At 43.0% G+C, this 23,937-nt stretch overlaps 2 protein-coding genes across 2 annotated transcripts in view; both read left to right on the top strand.

Annotated features, from left to right (window-relative positions):
* LOC124138372 (cholesterol 7-desaturase nvd-like) overlaps window positions 1-16,398 on the top strand; it is a 46,912-nt gene extending 30,514 nt beyond the window's left edge. The window contains exons 2-6 of the mRNA XM_046504979.2: window positions 5,829-6,017; window positions 6,740-6,918; window positions 9,423-9,668; window positions 10,562-10,735; window positions 13,131-16,398. Of these exons, the coding sequence (XP_046360935.1) occupies window positions 5,829-6,017; window positions 6,740-6,918; window positions 9,423-9,668; window positions 10,562-10,735; window positions 13,131-13,298 (956 nt within the window). The 3' untranslated portion in view covers window positions 13,299-16,398. The remainder of the gene's footprint in view (window positions 1-5,828; window positions 6,018-6,739; window positions 6,919-9,422; window positions 9,669-10,561; window positions 10,736-13,130) is intronic.
* A 5,189-nt stretch (window positions 16,399-21,587) lies between these two features.
* The window catches only part of LOC124138371 (cholesterol 7-desaturase nvd-like), a 28,957-nt gene continuing 26,607 nt past the window's right edge, over window positions 21,588-23,937 (top strand). Inside the window, exon 1 of the mRNA XM_046504978.2 lies at window positions 21,588-22,307. Coding sequence (XP_046360934.2) covers window positions 21,851-22,307 — 457 coding nt within the window. The 5' untranslated portion in view covers window positions 21,588-21,850. The remainder of the gene's footprint in view (window positions 22,308-23,937) is intronic.

The raw sequence follows: 23,937 nt of genomic DNA, 5'->3' as shown, positions 1-23,937 counted from the left end.
ACGCTTTAACCACTAGGCTACCCCACCGCCCCTTCTCTCTTTGACGTCATTGAATTTACATGATGCCAACCTCTGTGTAGATGAAAGCGACAGAACCCTTTCCATAATATTGGAGGGGCGGTCGGGTAGCCCAGTGGTTAAAGCGTTCGCTCGTCACGCCGAAGACCCGGGTTCGATTCCCGACATGGGTACAATGTGTGAAGCCCATGTCTGGTGTCCCCCGCCGTCATGCTGCTTGAATATTGCTTAAAGCGGCGTAAAACCATATTCACTCAAAGAGAGTACTTTACTCATTGTATCCAAGCAGGTACGCAAATCAGGTCCTTCAACTTGACGGATGAACGCTTAGCCCACCCACCTTAACGAGAATATTCCCTTGAAAGGAGTGACCCGTGAAGATTCCGGGGTAGAATAGGTCCTCAGCAACCCATGCTTGCCGTAAAAGGCGACTATGCATGTCGTAAAAGGCGACTTACGGGATCGGGTGGTCAGGCTTGCTGACTTGGTTGATGCATGTCATCGATCCCAATTGCGTGGATCGATGCTCATGATATCAATCACTGGATTGTCTGGTCCGGACTCGATTATTTACAGACCGCCGTCATATGGCTGGAATATTGCTGAGTTCGGCGTTAAACAACCAACCAACCAACCAACCAACCAACCAACCTTGAAAGGAGTCATTTGGGGTTATAGTTGTGGATCGTGATGTCACTATTCAATGAAGGATGATTGTGCTCTGCATCACATCGTTCTCGTCACGGGGAGTTTCAGTCACGGTGTCAAATCTACATGACTTTCCTCTCACTGACACGTCACGCAATTACAGAAATACTGTTAAACCCAACTCACCCACTCACACACGTGATAATGCGTCTCAACATGTACATCAGCGGAAGGGGTTGCGCTACGCATTATGATGTAACAGTATTGCTTAACGTTGAGTGAACATGTTTTATTATACTTGGTAAGGGGAGTGGATAAGTGGGTCGTCAAAGTCGACTAAACTTGGAAAAAAGCTCCTACCTCATCAAGCTGACACATCAAGCTTAGATTATTATATTTAAATCAGAAAAAAATATTTGACAGATTTGGATGACAAGAAATTCCCCAATGAACTCATCTGCTTGCGTTCTGGTCTTAATCTGAAAATTGAAGGATGATGGTTAATATTCCCATAAGAGAATGCCCAACTTGTGACAATTAATTGTCTGGAAGATGAATTTCTAGTACCTCTCTCTAGTGTTTCTCTCTTCTTCATGGATGAAACAAAGGGGCGATAACTCTGCACAAATATTAAATTGTTATCCACAGAAAAGACTGCCTATCGCTGTGTGAAAACCACGCAGGCGGATACATTCAACGGACCTGTTCAACGGCATTTTGGGATATTGTTCCCTAGAGTTCATGTTCGCTAGAGTACAAATCAATGTACGACACACAGTCGATCCCTGTTACCCCGAATGTACCGATATATCGAACCTATTCGAACCCGACGGCCTCAATACATAAATACATAAATTTGCCCGTTTATCTCGAATTCGAGGCGAAAATACAAATGTTGAACATTGCGCTATGTTGAACCTTTGACTCGGTCCAAACTCGGGTTTTAGTGTAGAATGTTGTACCTAGGTTCGTCATAACAAGGCTCGACTGTATCTATCAAAACGTCAGTTCCAAACCTCCAGACATTCAAAATAAGACGTGTCCGACGTAACCTCCCATTAACGAGTCTCCCGTTAGTTAAACAACTTTTTTTAAAAACACAATTTATGGTTGAGTGAACAGCAACTTAACTAACAATTAAAGTTATTTATTTTGATGTTACGGACATGCATACATTATACACGAAGCAGTAGCCTACCCAAGGCAAAGTAGTTGTTACAGTAAACTACGGTTATAACGAACTCAAAGGGACTACTAATTTTAGTTCGTCATAACCATAGTTCGTTATAAAAACATATACAGCATAACTACAGCAAGTAGTCGGGACCAAAAAAGTAAGTTCGTTACATCCGTCAGTTCGTTATAAGCGTGTTCGTTATAACCGTAGTTTACTGTAATTATAACAACGCGTTTGGTCTGAAGTTGATTAATGAATAATTTGCACATTCGTATATGCAAGGGTCCGACGTATGGTTCCTGTAGGAAGTGACAACTTGGAGACGATGGCTTGCGGTATATACAGTTTTACTTTATACAGGTAGATATATACATACAAAAGACACTATGTGCCAGGTCAGCACATAGTGGTTGTGGTTGTTGTCTAGGTGCCCCGGGGCACCCAGCCTAACCCTAGCTAGGCTAAGGGTAAGACCTTTCTTTTTTTTCACTCTCTCTGAACCAAGGCTTATATAGCCAAGGTCACCTGACATTAAGTAAGCAATAAAAATAAATGTAAACAGTAATTCATCAGCAGGATGGCAGACGGTCGATGTACACAAAAATGGGGATTAACAGTTAGGATTAGCATCTTATAAATAACAGCAATTAAGTGTTTCAAGGCATATAGATGTCATGGCTCCAGGGTAATGAGCCTTTGCAATTAAATGTTCTTCAGACAATGGGTGTCGTAAATCAGTCGCTATGACAATTAAATTAAAAATACGATTCCATAATTATTTTAAACCTGTTGACTCTGAGAGACGTAGCTTGTTACTGAAACGTAAGTATATTATTAAGCATACGACCGACACTTTCAAATGTTCACGATTGTTTCAAGAACATTATTCCACCAATGACGTAACAGGTCTAGTCCCAAACCTCTGCTTCCACCGCACTTCATCTGCTGATACAATCTTGTCTGGGTTTTGTTTTGAAAATAACTTTCTTGATTTTATCAATGTAGCAGAAAATATATTCAAAGGAAACACTCGGCCACAAACATTCTTGTCACAACAAAAATACAAGTGTTGCCCTCAAGGGAAAACAGATAAACCTTTTTTGCACGTCACAAATGACAGAACCTTTCAAACACATGAAGAATGCTTTGGAAGTTCTCGGGGGTTGGGCTGCTCTTTAGACTGCCGTAGTAGCAAACATTGCGGTGTTATTCCGACGTTGTACAAGGCTGGAGAACACGGTCGCGTGAAGGATGTTTACCGACTTCTGCTGACAATATTGCTGATGTGCCAAATGACTACAAATTAACCCGTCAACGCGATGTTTAACAGGTACAAAAGACATACAGTGAAACTCTGTTATCACGGACACCTTCAGTCTAGACACTCCGAAATATATGCGAGGAAGAATTCTCTGTTGTGCCTTCATAAAACAAATTATTATATGTCATGATTCGTTAATCCGGTAATTTGTTAATCCGTGCGAATACATTAGTCGTCCGGATTATCGAGGTCAGAATAAAGTAGTGTTTTAGCGGTTAATTAATCACTGTACGCATCGGCAGGAGCACTTCAGCTATGCACGATTAAACTATGGTTTGTTTGTTTGTTTGTTGTTTAACGCCGCACTCAGCAATATTCCAGCTTTATGAGGGCGTTTTGTAAATAATCGAGTCTTGACCAGACAATCCAATGATTGACGTCATGAGCATCGATCCACGCAACTGGGATACGATGACATGCATCCACCAAGCCAGCGAGCCTGACTTGATCCTTAAGTCGCCTCTTACGACAAGCATGTTATCGGAATTTCTACTACTCTTGTAATTAGAAAAAAGTAATATTTCTCTAAACATATCGATTTCTTAATTATCAGATATCTAAATAATGTATTTTTAAGGTTAAAATATATTTCTCAAAAGGAGTTAAGGACCGCCCGATTTTTTTTATATTACTATGATTAATCTGTCACGGCATGACAAGAGTTATGTGAAAGAATCGGGTGGTTCTTAACTTCTTTTGAGTAGTACAGTAAACTGATGAAACATGATGCCGTGCATATCAGAACCCCTGTTGCGAGGGTAGTATCGTGGCAGCTATTGGCCAGCACATGCATGTATAACATGAACATACCAGCTATGTGTTGCCCAAATCTTTTAACATGGAAGTCGGGCATCACCCTGGGGACTCCGGGTTAGATCTGGCCCCCAGCAACCTATGCTTGTCGTCAGAGGCGACCAAGGGGATCGGGTGGACAGGCTCGGTGACTTGGTTGATTGCGTGTCATCGTACCCCGACGGCGTGGCTCGTTGCTCACAATATCGACCACCTGATTGTCTGGTTCAAACTCGATTGTTGACAGTCCGCAGCCATATATCTGAGTGCGGCGCTAAACAATAAACAAATCATACAAATAAATGAAAGTCGGACACCGGTAGCAAAACTGTCAATATTTCCCAGCAGACTGTCGCTAAACAGGTTCTTGCTAAATGACAGCCGTGTTGAGTTGACACACAAACGGGCACCAAGAATGAAACTATTTCAGCCAAACGTTTCGAATTAGGTCTCGGGTAAATAGTTAACGCCTTCGCAAATTAACTATTTGTCTTCAATGAAACCATGTACGCTGTCAAATGACGCGATAGGTTTTATTCGTTCACAATACGGTATAACACGATGTTTAGATGCTATATCAGGACGGTTTCAGGTGTCTCGTTGCGCAATAGTACTGTGTTGTGGCGCCAGATGTAATATGTATTATGTGATATGGTGTATGTTACATAGTTAATGACATATACATGAAGTTTATGGGATAGACGTTATTCCATTCCTGTCGTAATAACGTTCGGCATTTCCGGATATAAAAGTATATATCGGCCTTTGCGTGGTGCTTATTGTAAGGTCGTGAGCGTTCGCTGCCCTGAGTAGCCGTGTGACTTTTAGCAGATTTGCAGAGGTGTCCACGCGGCTTTAAGGAACAGTTTTGCATCCTCCAGCCACTCGAGGATCCGCTGAGGTGGATAGAAGTAAGCTGCATGCTTCACCTCAGGGGAAAAAGCGTTTGCATCAGCGTGAAGCCAAATTCGCTATTGGTAGCCATGGTTCAGCTCTCTGTCTGTAGCCATGGTTCAGCTCTCTGTTGGTAGCCATGCTTCAGCTCTCTGTTGGTAGCCATGGTTCAGCTCTCTGTTGGTAGCCATGCTTCAACTCTCTGTTGGTAGCCATGGTTCAGCTCTCTGTTGGTAGCCATGCTTCAGCTCTCTGTTGGTAGTCATGGTTCAGCTCTCTATGGAGTAGCCATGGTTCAGCTCTCTGTTGGTAGCCATGGTTCAGCTCTCTGTTGGTAGGCATAGTTCAGCTCTCTATGGATAGGCATAGTTCAGCTCTCTATAGGTAGATGTGGTTCAGCTCTCTATTTTGTAGGCATGGCTCAACTCTCTATTGAGAAGGCATGGCTCAGCCTTCTATGAGGTAGGCATGGCTCAACTCTCTATTGAGTAGGCATGGCTCAGCCTTCTATGAGGTAGGCATGGCTCAACTCTCCATTGAGTAGGCATGGCTCAGCCTTCTATGAGGTAGGCATGGTTCAGCTCTTTATGGAGTAGCCATGGTTCAGCTCTCTGTTGGTAGCCATGGTTCAGCTCTCTGTTGGTAGGCATCGTTCAGCTCTCTGTTGGTAGCCATGCTTCAACTCTCTGTTGGTAGGCATCGTTCAGCTCTCTATGGGTAGATATGGTTGAGCTCTCTATGGAGTAGCCCTGGTTCAGCTCTCTATGGGTAGGTTTGGTTCAGCTCTCTATGGAGTTGGCATGGCTCAGCCTTCTATGAGCTAGGCATGGTTGAGCTCTCTATGGAGTAACCCTGGTTCAGCTCTCTATGGGTAGGTTTGGTTCAGCTCTCTATGGGTAGGTTTGGTTCAGCTGTTTATGTTCACTAGGAATGATAGATATATTATCTGTACAACTAATAACACTGTTGTCTTTCCAGGGTTGGACTTGGCCGTATTCCGTGACGAGAAGGGGGAGGTGCACGCCCTCAACGCCTACTGCCCCCACATGGGGGCCAACCTGGCGGCGGGGGGTCGGGTGTTCGGGGACAATCTAGAGTGCCCCTACCACGCCTGGCGGTTCCGGGGGGACGACGGGAAGTGTACGCACATCCCCTACACCGACAAGAGTAAGTGGGGCTTGTTCATGCAGAGGGTTAAGCTATCTGCCAACGTTACTCTTCAGTCTTTTACTCGTTGTCTTCAGAATGACAGGGGGCATGGATTGCCGAGGCGTCTAAGGCGCCGCAATTCGCTGTGCAGAGTTGCGTCCCTTGGGCACTCTTGAAACCTATGATCGTGGGATTATATCCCGATTCTCCTCTATCATGTTTCTAGGTTTGTCAGCATCATACCTGTGCTCATGGGTTTTACCAAAGTGGTAAACGTCTTAGACCTGCATCACTTCGGACTTTCCTCTCACATTAAGCTGACATGCCGTGATATAACTGGAATAGTATCTTCAAAGATGCGTTACATCCAATTCACTCCCTCACTCAGAATGACATTAATGGTAAGGATAGACGGTTTGATTATACACGACAGATATAGGTTCCCAATGGGAAACAAGACATCAAAATGATCCTTCATAAAACACTTCAACTTGTGGCTGGTGCTGGGAACCGCAACTCGCTGTGAGGAGTTGTGTCCCTTAGCCTTTCCAGGATCTGCTTGTCTTTGATCTGAATCCCAGATTACATGTCCAAGAGCCGTCCCGATCTTTCTGAGAAGCCTCATCTGGAAACGTTAGAGTAGATGACAGTCTTCTGTTGTTAATGACGCAATATCAACACATGTCTGACTATAACAACTGCATTGTCCCACTCACTCACAAACCAACTCCCTGTTTCAGTTCCTGACATCGCCAAGGTGAAGTCGTGGCCGGTGACGGAATTGAATGGATGGATTTACCTGTGGCACCACGCCGAGGGCATTGACCCTGCATGGATGTTGCCGGAGTTGGAGGAGATTTCTAACGGGTCTTGGACGTACCGGGGCCGGAGCGAGCACATCATCAATGCTCACATTGAGGTATGTGTCATCACAGTGGAAGAAATGTACTCCTTTAGCCTTCCACCGTCTCCGTGGTCTAGTGGTAGAGCGTCTGAGTGGGATATTCATGTTAAACTGCGGCATGATATCTCATTGAGCTAGCACTATAAATCGGCATCAGTCCTGACTAGTACAAGCAAACACACACACACGCACGTGCACGCACGTCGCTATATAAGTGCAATAATCTTGGGTCCTATAATTTTGAACCAGTTCTCAAAGCTTCAATATTGCTACAAACTGGAACCGACCCGTGAAGATTTCGTGGTAGAATAGGTCTTCAGCAACCCACGCTTGTCGACTAACGGGATCGGGTGTTCAGGCTCGCTGACTTGGTTGATACATGTCATCGGTCCCAATTGCGTTGATCGATGCTCATGATATTAATCACTGGATTGTCTGGTCCAGACTCGATTACTTACAGACCGCCGTCATATAGCTGGAATATTGCTGAGTGCGGCGTTAAACAACAAACAAACAACAAACTGGAACCAAATAAAACTGACAGAAAATATAAACATAGTAAACACATGTGTCTCGTTCAAGCAGGACTGGCTACAAACTCAGCAATTGAATATTTAGGTTTACACTAGTTCCCTGGACCAATGTATAAGGCTGCTCTTAATGGCATTGCTCTGAAGTGTCACCGTGCTCATGTTTGAAAACATCGACAGGGTGGCCAGGTATTAAAGCGTTCGATTCTCACACATAAAGCCCAGTGATCATTTTAGGGATTCCGGGTTAGAACTGATCTCTGCTTGTCAAACGAGGCGACAATGTGGCACGGCGGTCATGTTCGGTAAAGTGATGTTGTTTCGTCATCATGCCCCGACGGCGTGGCACGCTGCTCATGACATTAACCTTTGGTTTGTCTGATCTAGAAATGATTAGTCACTGGCCGCTGGGGTATAGCTGGCACATTGCTGACTGTATGCAACAATGCAACAATCAAACATGTGAACAATGAAAAGTCATGTTCCGTAGAGTGATATTGATTTAATATGGCCTCAAACCTCATCAAACCATATCGATCCAAGTTTCAAATTGTACATGCATTCTTGTTGCGTTCCTCGCATACTAGGGGCAGAGAATAGTATCACGCGGTGTAGGGGCGAGCTGTCGTGAAAGACTGCCGGGGAAAAGAGAGGATGTATCCATGCTTTATGTATGGCGTTTTTTATACTGCCGCACACGACCTAAAAAATACAGGGTGGTGGAAAGCCGGGTGGTTACGTCACGTTGAAATCCTGGGTTCTATTTCCCACATAGGTACAGTATATATGGACCTCCATGGTTTACCCCGCCTTGATATGGCTGGAGTATTGCTGGGGTATTGCTGGTGATATTGCTGGGGTATTGCTGGGGTATTGCTGGAGTATTGCTGGAATATGGCTGGAGTATTGCTGGGGTATTGCTGGGGTATTGCTGGAGTATGGCTGGAGTATGGCTGGAGTATTGCTGGGGTATTGCTGGGGTATTGCTGGAGTATTGCTGGAGTATGGCTGGAGTATTGCTGGGGTATTGCTGGGGTATTGCTGGAGTATTGCTGGGGTATTGCTGGGGTATTGCTGGAGTATTGCTGGAGTATTGCTGGGATATTGCTGGAGTATTGCTGGGATATTGCTGGAGTAATGCTGGGATATTGCTGGGGTATTGCTGGAGTATTGCTGGAGTATTGCTGGGATATTGCAGTGGTATTGCTGGGATATTGTTCGAGTATTGCTCGGATATTGCTGGAGTATTGCAGTGGTATTGCTGGAGTATTGCTGGGGTATTGCTGGGGTATTGCTGGGGTATTTCTAACAGTTGTGTAAAAGCATACTCGCCCACCACTACAAGCGGAATGACCCGTGAAGATCCGGGGTAGAGTAGGTCTTCAGCAACCCATGCTTGCCGAAAAGGCGACACTGTTTGTCGTGAGAGGCGATCTGGTGGTTAGGTTCGCTGACTTGGTTGATACATGTCATCGTATCCCAATTGCGAGGATCGATGCTCATGAAATCAATGACTTGATTGTCTGGTCCAGACACGATTATTTACAGACCGCCGTCATATAGCTGGACTATTGCTGAGTGCGGCATTAAACAACAAACAAACAAACAAAATTAGACATACATATGGAAAACATATAGAGTGGGTACACGCAGACACACTGATTGCAGTGCACACAAATAAACACTGCGTTGATATCTACAACATATATGACACAGACACACATACACAGTGGATAGAGACAGACACATTGGTGTACAATGGACACAGCGTTCAGGCCTAAAACACACCAAAGGGATCGGGTGGGATCTTGCTGCACATGTAATCGTACCCAATATCGAAAAGCGAGGCTCGTGATGTCAATCACTGGACTGACTGGTCCAGACTCGATTATTTGGAGACAGCCGTCATGTTGCTTGAATATTGCTGAGTGCGGCGTTAACAAACAACAACAAACGAATGACCACACACTGATGTCCATCTGTCCACAGGAGATCCCTGAGAATGGTGCGGACGTGGTGCATCTTGGTCAGGTGCACGGGTCGTTCATCGGTGCTGGCATAGACCTGCGTCACATGTGGAACAAATTGTGGGGTTTCGCTAAACACGAGTGGAACGCCGATTGGCAGGCGTTGCCATCCCCAGATGGCCACATCGGTCAGATCAAGCTGCAGCACAGCATCAACATGTTCGGCATCCACATCCCTCCCGTCGACCTGAACATCAGCGCCCAACAGGTACGTCATTCAATTTGAAAACGCATAACGGAATTTTCACATAAATATAAATGTGAACAGTTTATTATAATGGTCTTGTCCATTGCAACATCCCGTCGTTAATGTTGACATACAGCTTGAATCATAATTAACGTGTGTGGCCTGACTGACCGTGTCACCAAACAAGGACATGTCAGTATTTATGCAATCAACCGCTGATTTAGCTGGAAGAATGCTGATCGCGGCGTTTAACAACATTCAATCGTCATATTGTATCCATTGCAACGCTGGGTGCGGCGTTAGACAACAAACACATACATACTATTTTATGAAAGGGTGAGTGGGTAGAGCAGGGTATACTTACCCTTTTTGCGACCACCTGGTGTCATCTTAATTTCAAGACCGCCTCCGTGGTCTAATGGTAGAGCGTCCGCCCGGAGAGTGGAAGGTCCGGGGTTCGATCCCCGGCCGCGTCATACCAAAAGACGTTAAAAGATGGTACTTGTTGTTACCCTGTCTGGCGCTCGGCATTAAGGGACTAAAACAAGGACTGGTCGCCTCGGAGTCAGTATACTGTATCTGAGTGGGGTATTCATGTTAAACTGCGGCATGGTATCTCAGTGAGCTAGCACTATAAATGGGCATCAGTCCGGACTAGTACAAGCAGCCACACACACACACATACACTTGCATGCACGTCGCTATATATGTGCAATAATCTTGGACGCGACGTTAAACCCAATTTCACCTCACCTCATCCGTGAATCCAATTTCACCTATCAATCCATGATATAATTTTCAAGACTAATTTGCCTTTTATGCCCAATGGAATCTGTTTCGGCAGACAGGCGATGCTTTGTTGTGGCGTTGACGTTTTGAACCTGTTCCTTGAAAGACCTCGTCCCCTGTTTCAGATCGGCCCGGGGGTGGTGTACCTTGAGTTCACCAGCATGTTCGGAAAGGGTGTCTTTATTCAGAGCCTCACCCCTGTCGAGCCCATGGTCCAGAAGCTCGTCCACAACATCTATGTGCACTGGACCATGCCCACATTCATCGCCAAGTTCTTCATGTTCGGGGAGGCCATACAGGTATGTTACCATGGAGATGTTACAGAATGAACAGACACGCCTGCGCACGAGCATGCGCATACCTATAGTCATAGTCCGGACTAGTGCAAGCAGCCACACACACACACGCACGCACGCACGCACGCACGCACGCACGCGCGTGCATGCGTCGCTGCATATGTGCAATAATCTTGGACGCGACGTGAAACCCCATTTCACCTCCCCTCACTCAGAATGAGACTCATGGTATGGATAGATAGTTTGATCATACCTGACAGATATAGGTTCCCTATGGTGAAACAAGACACCACAATGAACCTTCACAGACACCTCAACGTGCTGCTGCCATATTCAGTGCGACTCAGGTGTCTGGTGTTGTGAACAGCAACTCGCTGACGACACCTTACCACCCACTCGATACACTCAGTACACGATACACTCGACACATGATACACTCAGTACACGATACACTCGACACATGATACACTCGACATATGATACACTCTATATACGATACACTCAGTACACGATACACTCGACACATAATACACGATACACTCGACACATGATACACTCAGTACACGATACACTCGACACATGATACACTCGACATATGATACACTCTATACACAATACACTCAGTACACGATACACTCGACACATGATACACTCGATACATGATACACTTAGTACACGATACACTCAGTACACGATACACTCGACACATGATACACTCGACATATGATACACTCTATACACGATACACTCAGTACACGATACACTCGACACATGATACACTCGACACATGATACACTCGACACACGATACACCCTGCTCACAACACATTCTTTTCATCAACAACATCGAACAAATACAGGATATTGCAGTACTCTAACAAAAAACAGACGGCGCATTCAACACTTCAGCAAACAAACAACCTTTGTCGTTTGAGGAAATTAATGTGTTTTTGGAAATACTATATGAAAACACCCACAATGTCATGCAATATTCAGACTCTGCGATGTGTGTCTGTGTGGATTTCTCTTCAAAACACTGATGATTATTATGCTCAAATGATTAATGTTCCATTGTTACAAACCAAATTAATAGTTATAATACTTGCACAGAAACGCATAACAATAGTAACAACTGTATTGATATATTCACGACGAGAAAAGGCTGCCGTAGCTCTCGCACATTGACGGATAATTTACACAGTTGATGTCACAGTCGATGTCGTTGACGTGCTGCCTATCACGTCGAGCTGTTTAAGAGTACAGTAGGTCAGGGAGCTGTTGACGGTTCAACTCGTCACGCGGTTGACACGCGATTTCATCCCCACGTTTTTGTTTGTTTGTTTGTTTGTTTGTTTGTTTGTTTGTTTGTCTGTTGTCTAACGTCGCACACAGCACAATGCTCCTGCTATATGGCGGTTGCCTGTAAGTAATACAAACCAGTGAGTGATATTATGAGCAACGATGGTACGATGACAGTCAATCAACCCAAGCTTGACCACCGGATCCATTTGGTCGCCTCTTACGACGTGTATGGGTTGGGAAACGCTTCGAACTCGGATTGCCCCGTGGAATTCTCACATATTCTCATAATGAGGAACTTTATTGACTTTTGGACCTTCCTGTTGGAATGCTAAGCGGCTTGAAATGACATTCATTCGTACTGGGTTTGTCGTTAAAAGGAGTACATTTACATGAATTGCTAGAAGACCTTAACAATTTCAACACTAGTTCAAAATATGTCCCCAGTCTGTGGACGATGACAGGAATGAGGATCTGGTTTTTATAATGAATGAGTGAGTGAGTGAGTGAGTATTGTTTTACGCCGCTTTTAGCAATATTCCAGCAATATCACGGCGGGGGACACCAGAAATGGGCTTCACACATTGTGCCCATGTCGTGAATCTAACCCGGGTCTTCGGCGTGACGAGCGAACGCTTTAACCACTAGGCTACCCGACCGCCCCGTGTTTATAATGAATGACTTGGCTGTGTCATCGTACCTAGGCGGCAGGGGGCGTTGCTCATGATATCAACCATTAGTTTGCCTGAACCCTAAACAACTTAACATTGCAATCGTGAACTATTAACATCATTAATAATTATTAATTAGAAGACCCGTGAAGATCCGTAGAATAGGTCTTCAGCATCCCATGCTTGCCGTAAAATGCGACTATGCTTGTCGTAAAAGGCGACTAACGGGATCGGTGGTCAGGCTCGCTGACTTGCATGTCATCATATCTCAATTGCGTAGTTCGATGCTCATGATGCCAATCCCTGAATTGTCTGGTCCAGACTGGATTATTTACAGACCGCCGTCATATAGCTGAAATATTGCTGAGTGCGGCGTTAAACAACAAACAAATACAAGTTAATAAGAACACTATGTACGGTTTGTTGTAGGTTGAGCGAGATGTCATGATATGGAACAACAAGCGGTATGAAGGAAGACCCATGTTCGTGAAATCCAAGGAGGACTCGCTTATCGCCAAGCACAGAAGATGGTATTCTCAGTTCTACTCCAAAAACAGTCGTCGGCTCATATTCCAGAAGGAGAATTTGGACTGGTGAAAGATACTTCCACAGTTGCCCCACAGTTGACTATGACAGTCATCATCATGATCATCATCGTGCGTTGAAGCAAACGCAGACCTTTCTAAGGGAGTTGGTGACATTCGGATTCGGATCTCTACAAATGAAGTGGAAACGTTGGTAATTTTCCGATTTAGAAAAATATTCAAGTGATGTGGAGGAGTTGGTAACTTTCGGATTCGGATCAGTATGAATGCAAGTGATGTCGACGAGTTAATAATTTTGGATTCGGATCAATATCAGTACAAGTGATGTCCAGGAGTTCGTAATTTTGGATCCGGATCAATACACGTGATGTCGACGAGTTAGTAATTTGGGATTCGGATCAATACACGTGATGTCGACGAGTAAGTAATTGTTCATTTGGATCAGTACAAGTGATGTCGAGGAGTTCGTAATTTTCAATACAGGTGAAGCTGGGGAGTCGGTAGTTTTCGGCTCAATACAAGTAGCTCGGGTGTCCTGGAATTGTGACATCTGAGGAACAGGAAAACACCGAGATAATACAAGTGTCCAGATAGCGAATCTGAAAGGAACAATAACGTTAGTTCGAGACAACAGGTTGAGTGAGTTGATATTCAAACGATGTTGATTCCTTGATATACTGTTATCGATTGCGAGTATTACTGGTTTCTGCTTCAATGGCCTCGCTGTGATAGGTCAGGGTTCAGTATTAGGGCAGTGTGTGGAGCTATAGTTATTGTGCTTCCGGCTTGTCGTAGTCAAGTTATAGTTTTAAATACATAAAACAAGGTTTATTGAAATGGTGAAAATGTCACCCTTGCATTTTCATTTACATGCAAATATATTTGGAATATATTAAGATGGTGGACTTAAGTTTGTCGCCAACTTTCTGTAATCCGAAGTTCTGTACCTGCTGTTTGTGTCCATGTCACGACGGAGGTCAGTTGGTCAGTTGGTCTCTCGGCGTTTCAGGTAAATTGTCTTACAGCGACTGACCACCAAACACAACCTTTGTCATCTGCTCACAGTCGCACCTTTTTAAACTGTCAACTGGACACCGTAAATATATTCGTCTATTGCTGGTATGACGTAATGACAGAAAGTGGTCGATGACGTCATGCGTGTAGTGAACAATAGCTTTGAAACAAAAGAATAGTGATTGTCGATCTCAAATTAACGCTGCGAGTTGTGTGTGATGGTATTTATGTAACCTTCAAGCAGTTTCAATGCATCTCTGATCTTTCGACGTCCCTCAAAGTGCCAAGATTGTATAAGACAAAATGAAATATTCTTTATTGGCGAGATTGGTTTGTGAGAATGTGAGTATGTATTATTATTTACAAATCAAAACCATGTGTGAATGCCAGGAAACATGTGAATGACTGTCTGACAGCGTGCTGAGTTTTAATGGTGTTGAGATAATCGTAAAATCTTACGTGTTAAGTAGAGAAATCCTTTCGAGTCGTGTTTGCACATAGGCTAGGCCATTGTATCCACTGGCGTTATGGCTGATATTCAGATATGGCTGAATGGTATATTTATTTTACATGTGTATATAATGTTAATGTATATAGCGATGCATGTGAAATATTTATATTTATGTGACAAGCACTCTGTTTCACTTCTTATCTTAACAGTCGACATTTGGCCAGACATTCCAAACGTGTATCGGTGGTGCAGTTTCATATTTAGGATGTTGTCGCCAATTATCCTTGAACGTGAAGTGTATGTACAAGTGCATTGTGTTAATATACCGTGAAGAGTGTTAAGCTAAACATGGCGGAGTCGCGATGTCCACCGTTAGTTTCATCACTCGAGGTCTATGTCCACCATTAGTTTCATCACTCGAGGTCTATGTCCACCCTCAGATTCATCACTCGACGACTGTGTCCACCATTAGTTTCATCACTCGAGGTCTATGTCCACCCTTAGATTCAACCCTCGACGCCTGTGTCCACCATGGTCCATGTCCTCCATTAGTTTCATCACTCGAGATCTATGTCCTACATTAGTTTCATCACTCGAGGTCCATAGCCACCTTTAGTTTCATCACTCGAGGTCCATGGCCACCTTTAGTTTCATCAATCGAGGTGTATGTCCACCGTTAGTTTCATCACTCGAGGTCTATGTCGACCATTAGTTTCATTACTCGAGGTCTATGTCTACCGTTAGTTTCATCACTCGAGGTCTATGTCCACCATTAGTTTCATCACTCGGGGTCTATGGACAACATTAATTTATTTCACTCGAGGTCTCTGTCCACAATGGCTTCATCACTCGAGGTCTTTGTCCCCGATTAGTTTCATCACTCGAGGTCTTTGACCCCCAACAGATTCATTACTGCAGTGGTCTATCTGGACTATCGTACCAAGAACATATGTTAATTTATTTCCTGTGCAATTTGTTACGCTTCCTGAACATAACATTTCTGCCATATAGTATTATTACTCAACGTTCGCCGCTCGTATCAGTTAAGGTCAGGTCACCACTGCACAGGTTGTGTCATACATAAACTATAGCGAGATAGGCGGAAATATATATGTTTCTTATATGTGTCATTTTGTATCAAGCGGTAGCGTAACATAGAAGTATTGACTCTGGAAGAGAGATTGTATTGAAAAGTAAACACGTGGCATTTACACAAATTACACAATCACAAATCAAGGAGCTGGATTACCTTAAATTAAAGAAAATTTACATTCCAAAGTCTATCATAGTCTTTTTGTATAGAATGTATTGATTCAGTTCATGGGAAAACGGCCACTGTGCATCAGATCAGGTGTTGTATGATGGTTCAATAAATTATGACTATCTCTATATTCTGTTTTAAGTAAAACATGAAAAAAATACATATCTGGACATACATCTGCATTTATAAAATGAAACCTGTAGTTTCCTCCCAACTTAGGGGATTTAAACTCAAGAGTTTATGAAAAACACCGCCCAAAGTCACCATCCCCTCCCACTCATCTCGCATCACTTGATCTATTATCCCACATCAAGCTGACACGCCGTGATATAACTGGAATGCTGTTAAGAGCGGCGTTAAATCAAAGTCTCTAAGTCACTCATTCACTCAGTTGGAGGCACGGGTGGCCCAGTCGTCTAAGGCGCCGCGATTCGCTGTGCAGAGTTGCGTCCCTTGAGCACGCCAGAAACCTATGGTTGTGGGTTCGAATCCCGGTTCGCCCTGGTTATGTTTCTAAGTTTGTCAGCACCATACCCGTGCTCGTGGGATTCACCGAAGTGGTAAACGTCTGAGACCTTCATCACTTCGGGCTTTCCTCCCACATTAAGCTGACACGCCGCGATATGACTGGAATAATGTTAAAAGCGGCGTTAAACCCAACTCACTCACTCACTCATTCACTCAGTTAATTAAAATTGTCAGAATGAAGCCATGGGGGATATATATAAAAGAAAACGTCAAAGAAATGATCAGATAATTTGTGGTGTATTAGGTATTGGTAGAGTTCTTTAGGTATTCAAAATATTTTTACTCCATTGGGTCTGGTCTATTGGGTATTTTTACACCAAGGATCAGTATTTGTTTTAATTACTTCTGCTTAAAAGACAGATTTTTATTATTTATAATTTGCGTCTGTCTGTGTGCTGCCACAAGTGATACACATTTCGAATAAACAACAAGCGAAACATATCGCCTTGCTATGCCTTGTTATTCACTGTAGTTGAATTCAAATATATGTGACGCCTGTATTCGATCAGTAAATAAAGACGAGTAAAAAAATACAGAAAAGGATATATTAGGTCATTACCGAGGGCATTGTTATACAATCGGCTTTTTCAACAGTTTCATGGCTGCGTATTTGTACTCAAGCAACTCAAAATTAATTGGGTATAAATGGTGATTTATTTTGCTTTTTTATGCAAATACACAACTCCCGAATGCCTCCTGTCACATATTATGTGACTTTTGGCGCTCGCATTAAACCCAGGGAGCAATAACAATGTAGATAACAGTATGTTGCCTTCCTGTAAATAGTGCGGACAAGACACTTGTTTGACTGTCCTCAAAATATATTAGCATTGTGAATGTGTGCCTGACTTGTCCATCACGAGTGATCTCCCCTGTCTGTAACTGCCGGCTTAGCAGATACCAGTGCGCATGTACACGTCGCACTTTCTTCACCCACTGCAAAATTTAACTTAAAGACTTAACTTTTTTTCAATAAATCGATTAAATAAATTCCATTGAGCTTTATTCATGAAGTATCACTTCTTTGTATTTTTTCGTTATAAAGTTCTGCATTTGTTGATTCGTTAATTTATTTATTTGTATATTCATTAACATATTTATGACAGGTGTATAGGCATCGGTTAAGATGTGCAATCATACAGAAATAATTAAATCACAGTGTTGTTAAAATGCACGGCTTCACGGCTTTCATTTGTTGATATTTATACGAATGCTTTTGTTGTGTCTTTGTTTGGAAGTGGATAGTTGGGACAAAGTGTTGCATAATATATATCCCGTCTTTCACCTTCTGTACGGTCGTCATGACAACAACTCCGTGTGCTTTCCACCATTACCACCACTGTCAATGCTAAACTGTATATATGTATGATGTTAATATGTATTAATAAATTATTATTTTTCTATCATAGTTGTCTGTTCATTACATCACTCGTTATTTATTGAATTATTATTTATTAATTTATTTATTTATTTATTACAAACAACAACGACTTGCAACGGAGACAATCACAGCGCTACCCGCGTGTCGCGTTAATCTGACTATCACGCTGAGTGGATGAGGAGGGGTGGGCTTTTGCTGCCTAGCAACCTCGGCGGTATGTGAATGAGTATGGTTTTACGCCGCTTTTAGCAATATTGCAGAATAGCACGACGCGGGACAGCTGAAATGGGCTTCACACATTGTACCCATGTCGGGAATCGAACCCGGTCTTCGACGTTACGGGCGGACGCTTTATCCATTGGGCTACCCCACCGCCCCTCGACGGCACACATCCTATCATACTGTATGTGAAGAGCAATGGCCCTGTGTGTGTGTGTGTAGGGGTTTGTGTGTGTGTCGAAACGAGAATAACGAGACAATGATAGAGAGAAGGAAGAAATATAATTACATTAGAAAGAGAGAGAGAGAGAGGGAGGAAGAGTTGCCTCGAAACGTGAATAACGAGACAATGACAGAGAGAAGAGAGAAATGACAGAAATTGTTGATGATTCACCGTCATGGTAACGAAACTGTGTAAATCCTGAATACATCTAATTAACTTCCCAGGCAGAACAGTGGTCAGTGGCCGCAAGTATGACCCTTTGCACAGGTCAACCCCTTTCAGGTCAATCAACATCGTGGTACAATGGCCAGTCCGCCTGTGCCTTGCTTCCGAATCAGTTGCCCTTCGTGTGCCAAGCAGCAGCTAGTTAGTTAACAAACGGCATATAGTTTGCTAACAAGTGTCACATAGTTAACAAGCAGCATATAGTTAGTTAACAAGTGTCATAGTTAACAAGCAGCATATAGTCTGTTAACAAGTGACTTATAGTTTAACAAGCAGCGTATAGTTTATAAACCAGCGGCATATAGTTTGATAACAACCAGCATATAGCTTGTTAACAAGTGGCATATAGTTTATTAACAAGCGGCATATAATTTGTTAACAAGTGGCATATAGTTTGTTAACAAGCAGCATATAGTTTATAAACCAGCGACATACAGTTTGTTAACAAGTACCATATATTCTGTTGACAAGTGGCATATTGTTAATCAGCGGCTTATTGTTTGTTAACAAGTGGCATATAGTTTATAAACCAACGGCATATAGTTTATTAACAAGCAGAATATAGTCTGTAAACAAGTGGCTTATAGTTGGTTTACAAGCATCGTATACTTTGTCAACAAGTGGCATATACATGTAGTTTGTTAACAAGCAACTTAGTTTGTTAACAAGTGGCCTTTAGTTTGTTAAGAAGCAGCAAATAGTTTGTTTACAAGTGGCGCACGGTTTGTTAACAAGCAGCATATAGTCTAAGTGGCAATAACACGTGACCAGCTTACACTGTGTGACGTCATGCTCCTATCGTTGTTCGTACTGTCAACCACGGGTTGTTCACTGGCTTTGTACTTCAATACTTCATGTGTTCAAGATGATCTCGTTTTCAATGCTTCAAGTGGAATGCAGTCAGCTATACTTTATAACAATATAATGATATCAGAAAACGCAAACACGCAAAACACTTGTTCTCGGAATCGTTCAACCTCTCCCCAACGCAAATATTACGTGACCAGCCTCTCGTGAACATGGCGTCACGTGGTCAACATGGCGTTGTCACCTGGTATGTCACGCGATCAACATACCTCTCACCCAAAGTGTCCATGTAGTGCACGAAACTGTCAAAATTAGGTCGGATGCATTCAATAGCTGACCGTCAACACTTGAAGTAATTAGATACAGGGTCTTAATATAACTTTAATCCGCTCTTAGCGGTTTATAACGGAGAGGTTCGTGATTACGAAGAGATCGTATGGGTAGTGATTGGTTCTTTTCAGTCTGTAACTGCAGTAGCTAACATTCTCTCGATACAGATATCATTGTTATGGTTCAACGTTTATAAATTTTTCAAAGACATCTGATACTTTTCGCAGATTCTATCAACTTAAACGTGGGAACCCCTTTTAAGATTTACTTATGAAAACAATGAATCATCTGATCATGTTACGGGCGCTATGTCAATGGCACATAGAGATTACGGCACGCTAGATTCCATTTATTCTTCAACTCGTTGCTGGACAAACCACAGATAAGAGAGAGAGAGAGAGAGAGAGAGAGAGAGAGAGAGAGAGAGAGAGAGAGAGAGAGAGAGAGAGAGAGAGAGAGAGAGAGAGAGAGAGAGAGAGAGAGAGAGATATGAATTATAATAATAATAATAATAATAATAATACCATATATCGTCCAGTGTTTTAAGCCAAATTATAATATGATGTCGGTATATGAAACGATTGGTGCTGATAACTGGTGTACAAGGCCAAACTTCTGCTAAATGATTGTTTATTATTATGTTTAAAAGTCATTGCGTACAAAAGGATACAGATTATTTTTTACTCCTGAAATGACTCACTCTTTAAACATATGTACATAATGTTTTTATCCTCTAATAAATTCATTACCATAAGCTCTATAAATGCTATATCAGCAGACAAATCTTGTCCAGATACACTGGACGAAACATAGGACAGCTGAAGCGCAGTGTGGATGTAGCTCGCCTAATGTATTGACTGACCTTAGGGGACATAGGAACGTAGCTAGGCACCCGAGAATGTGTGAACGATGTAACTGGTATATATTTGGTTGTATAGGATGCAATTGAGGATAAATACCATTTCATTTTAGTCCCTGATAAATATGATTATGATGGCAGTGAATATGTTAATCTGCAGTTTAATGAAAATCCAACGACAGATAAATGTGCACCCCATCTCAACTGTTCACAATATATTGCATACGAAATTTATCCATGTTCATATCGCTGGTCATATTTGCTTAGAATTCAGTTTTGTAACTTGACAACCACTTCAAAAATCACCAGTACGATAGACCCGTGGCCTTACATTAATAAAATCAACCCTTCATTCATGAGGATCCATTCCCTCCTGTACACCCTATACGGAGTCGTAACGGTGACACCATTCATGAATGTAAATTTCGGGAACATTGACTCGGCGCCACTGACAATAGGTCCTGTCAAGTTTGTAATGCTTTATTTGTGTACCCTAAATTTTATTAATGTATATCAACCAAGCAGTGAATAGCATCAAGCGTACACAATGTGTTTGTTACACGCTAATATTTAAAACGCCCAGACTTAGCTCGTCATTAACGTGTTCATAACGGGAACATTGACTCGGCGGCACTGACAATAAGTCCTGTCAAGTTTGTAATGCTTTATTTGTGTACCCTAAATTTTATTAATGTATATCAACAAAGCAGTGAATAGCATCAAGCGTACACAATGTGTTTGTTACACGCTAATATTTAAAACGCCCAGACTTAGCTCGTCATTAACGTGTTCATAACGGGAACATTGACTCGGCGGCACTGACAATAAGTCCTGTCAAGTTTGTAATGCTTTATTTGTGTACCCTAAATTTTATTAATGTATATCAACCAAGCAGTGAATAGCATCAAGCGTACACAATGTGTTTGTTGCACGGTAATATTTAAAACGCCCAGACTTAACTCGTCATTAACGTGTTCATAACGGACGGCGGGTATTGACTGGTTCGTAGTTGCTAGCTGTACACATTGTTGTCGAGCGAATCTTTCATTCACTGTAAGGAGAATACAGGTCACGCAACGCTTTCGCAATTCCGGCTCACGAGAAAAGACTCACAACAGCCATGCGAACATTGCACAACCTTCGCCTCGTATCTCGACCTAGGGACCCAGATACAAGCCCGTAGACTGAAGTTATACGGGCCGATCGATCTGTTTGTGTGTCAGAGCGGCGGATGTGTGGTCGTGCACGGAAGAGGCCGAGCGTCCATGGGAACCCGTCAGTGGGCAGGTAACACTGTACGAGTAGGATGGAGCCGCGGTGTATATACTCCGCAACAGTGTGTTTTCTGTGTACATTGACAAACTTCGTGTCGGGCAAGGAGACGGGATTCCCCAAGTCCTTGAAAGAGGTAAAGGCACTGTGGATTGAAACCACGACTTCACTATTTCATGGAAACGGATTAGCGGTTGAACTTTGTGCGTTTATTGTGGAATGGCCTATTATTACTACGGCATGTGCCTTTTCCATCGCTCTGCTGTTGTACTATGGGTATCGTTTATTTTTTGTACCTCTCAACCGGGTACGTAGATTGGAGGATGTGGGATACGCACACGACCCCGCCCTGGGGAAGCGAGAAATGGCCAACATGGTTCGCAGACAACGGGCAGTAGGCAATATACCCCCTGTCTACCCAAACGGCTGGTTCGGCTTGATGGAATCCTTTGATCTCGCCAAGGGACAGGTGAAAGAGGTGAACGCTCTAGGTATGTACATCTCATTAACATTCAATTACCACGAAATTATACATTTCCTAGTGTCATGCCAAGAGATAGCGAGGTGGAAGGTCGCGTGCAAGAATTCATGTAATCGAAGGAGCATTGATAGATCTGCCTGGGGCTGGTTATGAATGAACAGACAGATCACCCCCTTTATACACACGTGCTTAAAGGTTCCCGATGTCGACAGAGCTGGCTTTACTGAGACGAATGATCATGGTCAAAAGATGTGAATATTGAGGCACGGCTGGCCTTGTCGTCCTAATTAAAGGCACCGTATTTCGCGGCGCAGAGTTGCGTCCCTTAGACTTGCCAGGATCCGGGTTTTTCTATTACCAAATCCGCGTTGATATTGAACGTTGGTTTGTCATCGCCGTGGCCGTTCCCGAGGTTTCATCTTTGTGTTAAACGTCATTGCTGTTGAGTTCCCCAGACATATAATTGGAGTGTGACACCTGATTGCGTGGTATCATACCGTTATATGGCATGAATCATCCCTTATGCTGTTGATAGGATGTGTGGTTTGTCCAGCAGAATTACATCACAGGCCGTCGAGGGGCGGTGGGGTAGCTTAGTGGTTAAAGCGTTCGCTCGTCACGCCGAAGACCCTGGTTCGATTCCCCACATGGGTTCAACGCATGAAGCCCATTTCTGGTGTATATATTTAAACTTTATAAAAACTTGTCATCGAAGGACAGTACGATAACTAGCATATCACAGATTAGATTTAAAACTAGTTGAGGCATATTTAAAAGAAGAAAGAATGTGTTGACAACACAGAATAAAAATGGGCTAGAGATCGCCAGCAGCTGAAGGTAGATCACCGTGCTAGGGTCCATGGGGACTTACAGTACTTTTGCTACCTGCATGGACCCCAGCAGGATTTACATCATCCCTTCAGCTGTTGGCGATTATGACAAATTTAGCCAAAGTTAAAGGAACATATATACTACTATTAAAACGTGGTCGAAATACGTATACTTTGAAAGACGTGGTCTTACATTCCATATCGGGGGTCTCGAACCTAGTACTGTGTCAAGCAACATCCAGTGTTTGTGATGTTCGAATCCAAAGTGAAAATGATCTTTGGTTTCTCAGCAGCATGTTTTGTTTGTGGACTCTACAAAGGTCTACACGTGCGTCACGTTTGTGTGTGTCACGTTTGTGTGTGTCACGTGTGTGTGTCACGTCTGTGTTTAAAGTTGACTTCCTCACTGAAACGAAACAGAATGTACATCCGACATGTTCCAAGCCGCGTTAGACATCTCACTGTAGCTGTGACACTAGGAAATACTTATTTCTAATCGATCAATACAAGTATAAAACCTAGATAAACAGGCCTCATTTTCAAGGAACCGCATTACATCACAGGAGGGAAACAGATTGAACTTCGGATGCTCTACCCTTAAACTATTATGTTGACGTCACGCTATTGTTGTTGCAGTTGATTCTGAGTCAGGAATTCACTGGCCATTCTGAACTTCCATTCTAACAAGTAATATTAACCTAACAACAGGTCATTATGCAAACTTGTAAAGAAATTATATATCGACCATAACATGGTTTAAATCGGAGAAATCACTCGAATGAGTTTATTCCGAAAGTACAATCAACACGC

Source organism: Haliotis rufescens, unplaced genomic scaffold, assembly GCF_023055435.1.
Source record: "Haliotis rufescens isolate VD_foot unplaced genomic scaffold, xgHalRufe1.0.p SCAF_8, whole genome shotgun sequence".
NCBI classification, from domain to species: domain Eukaryota; kingdom Metazoa; phylum Mollusca; class Gastropoda; order Lepetellida; family Haliotidae; genus Haliotis; species Haliotis rufescens.
The sequence above is the reverse complement of the archived record's forward strand: the minus strand, read 5'-3'. Positions and strand labels throughout refer to the sequence as shown.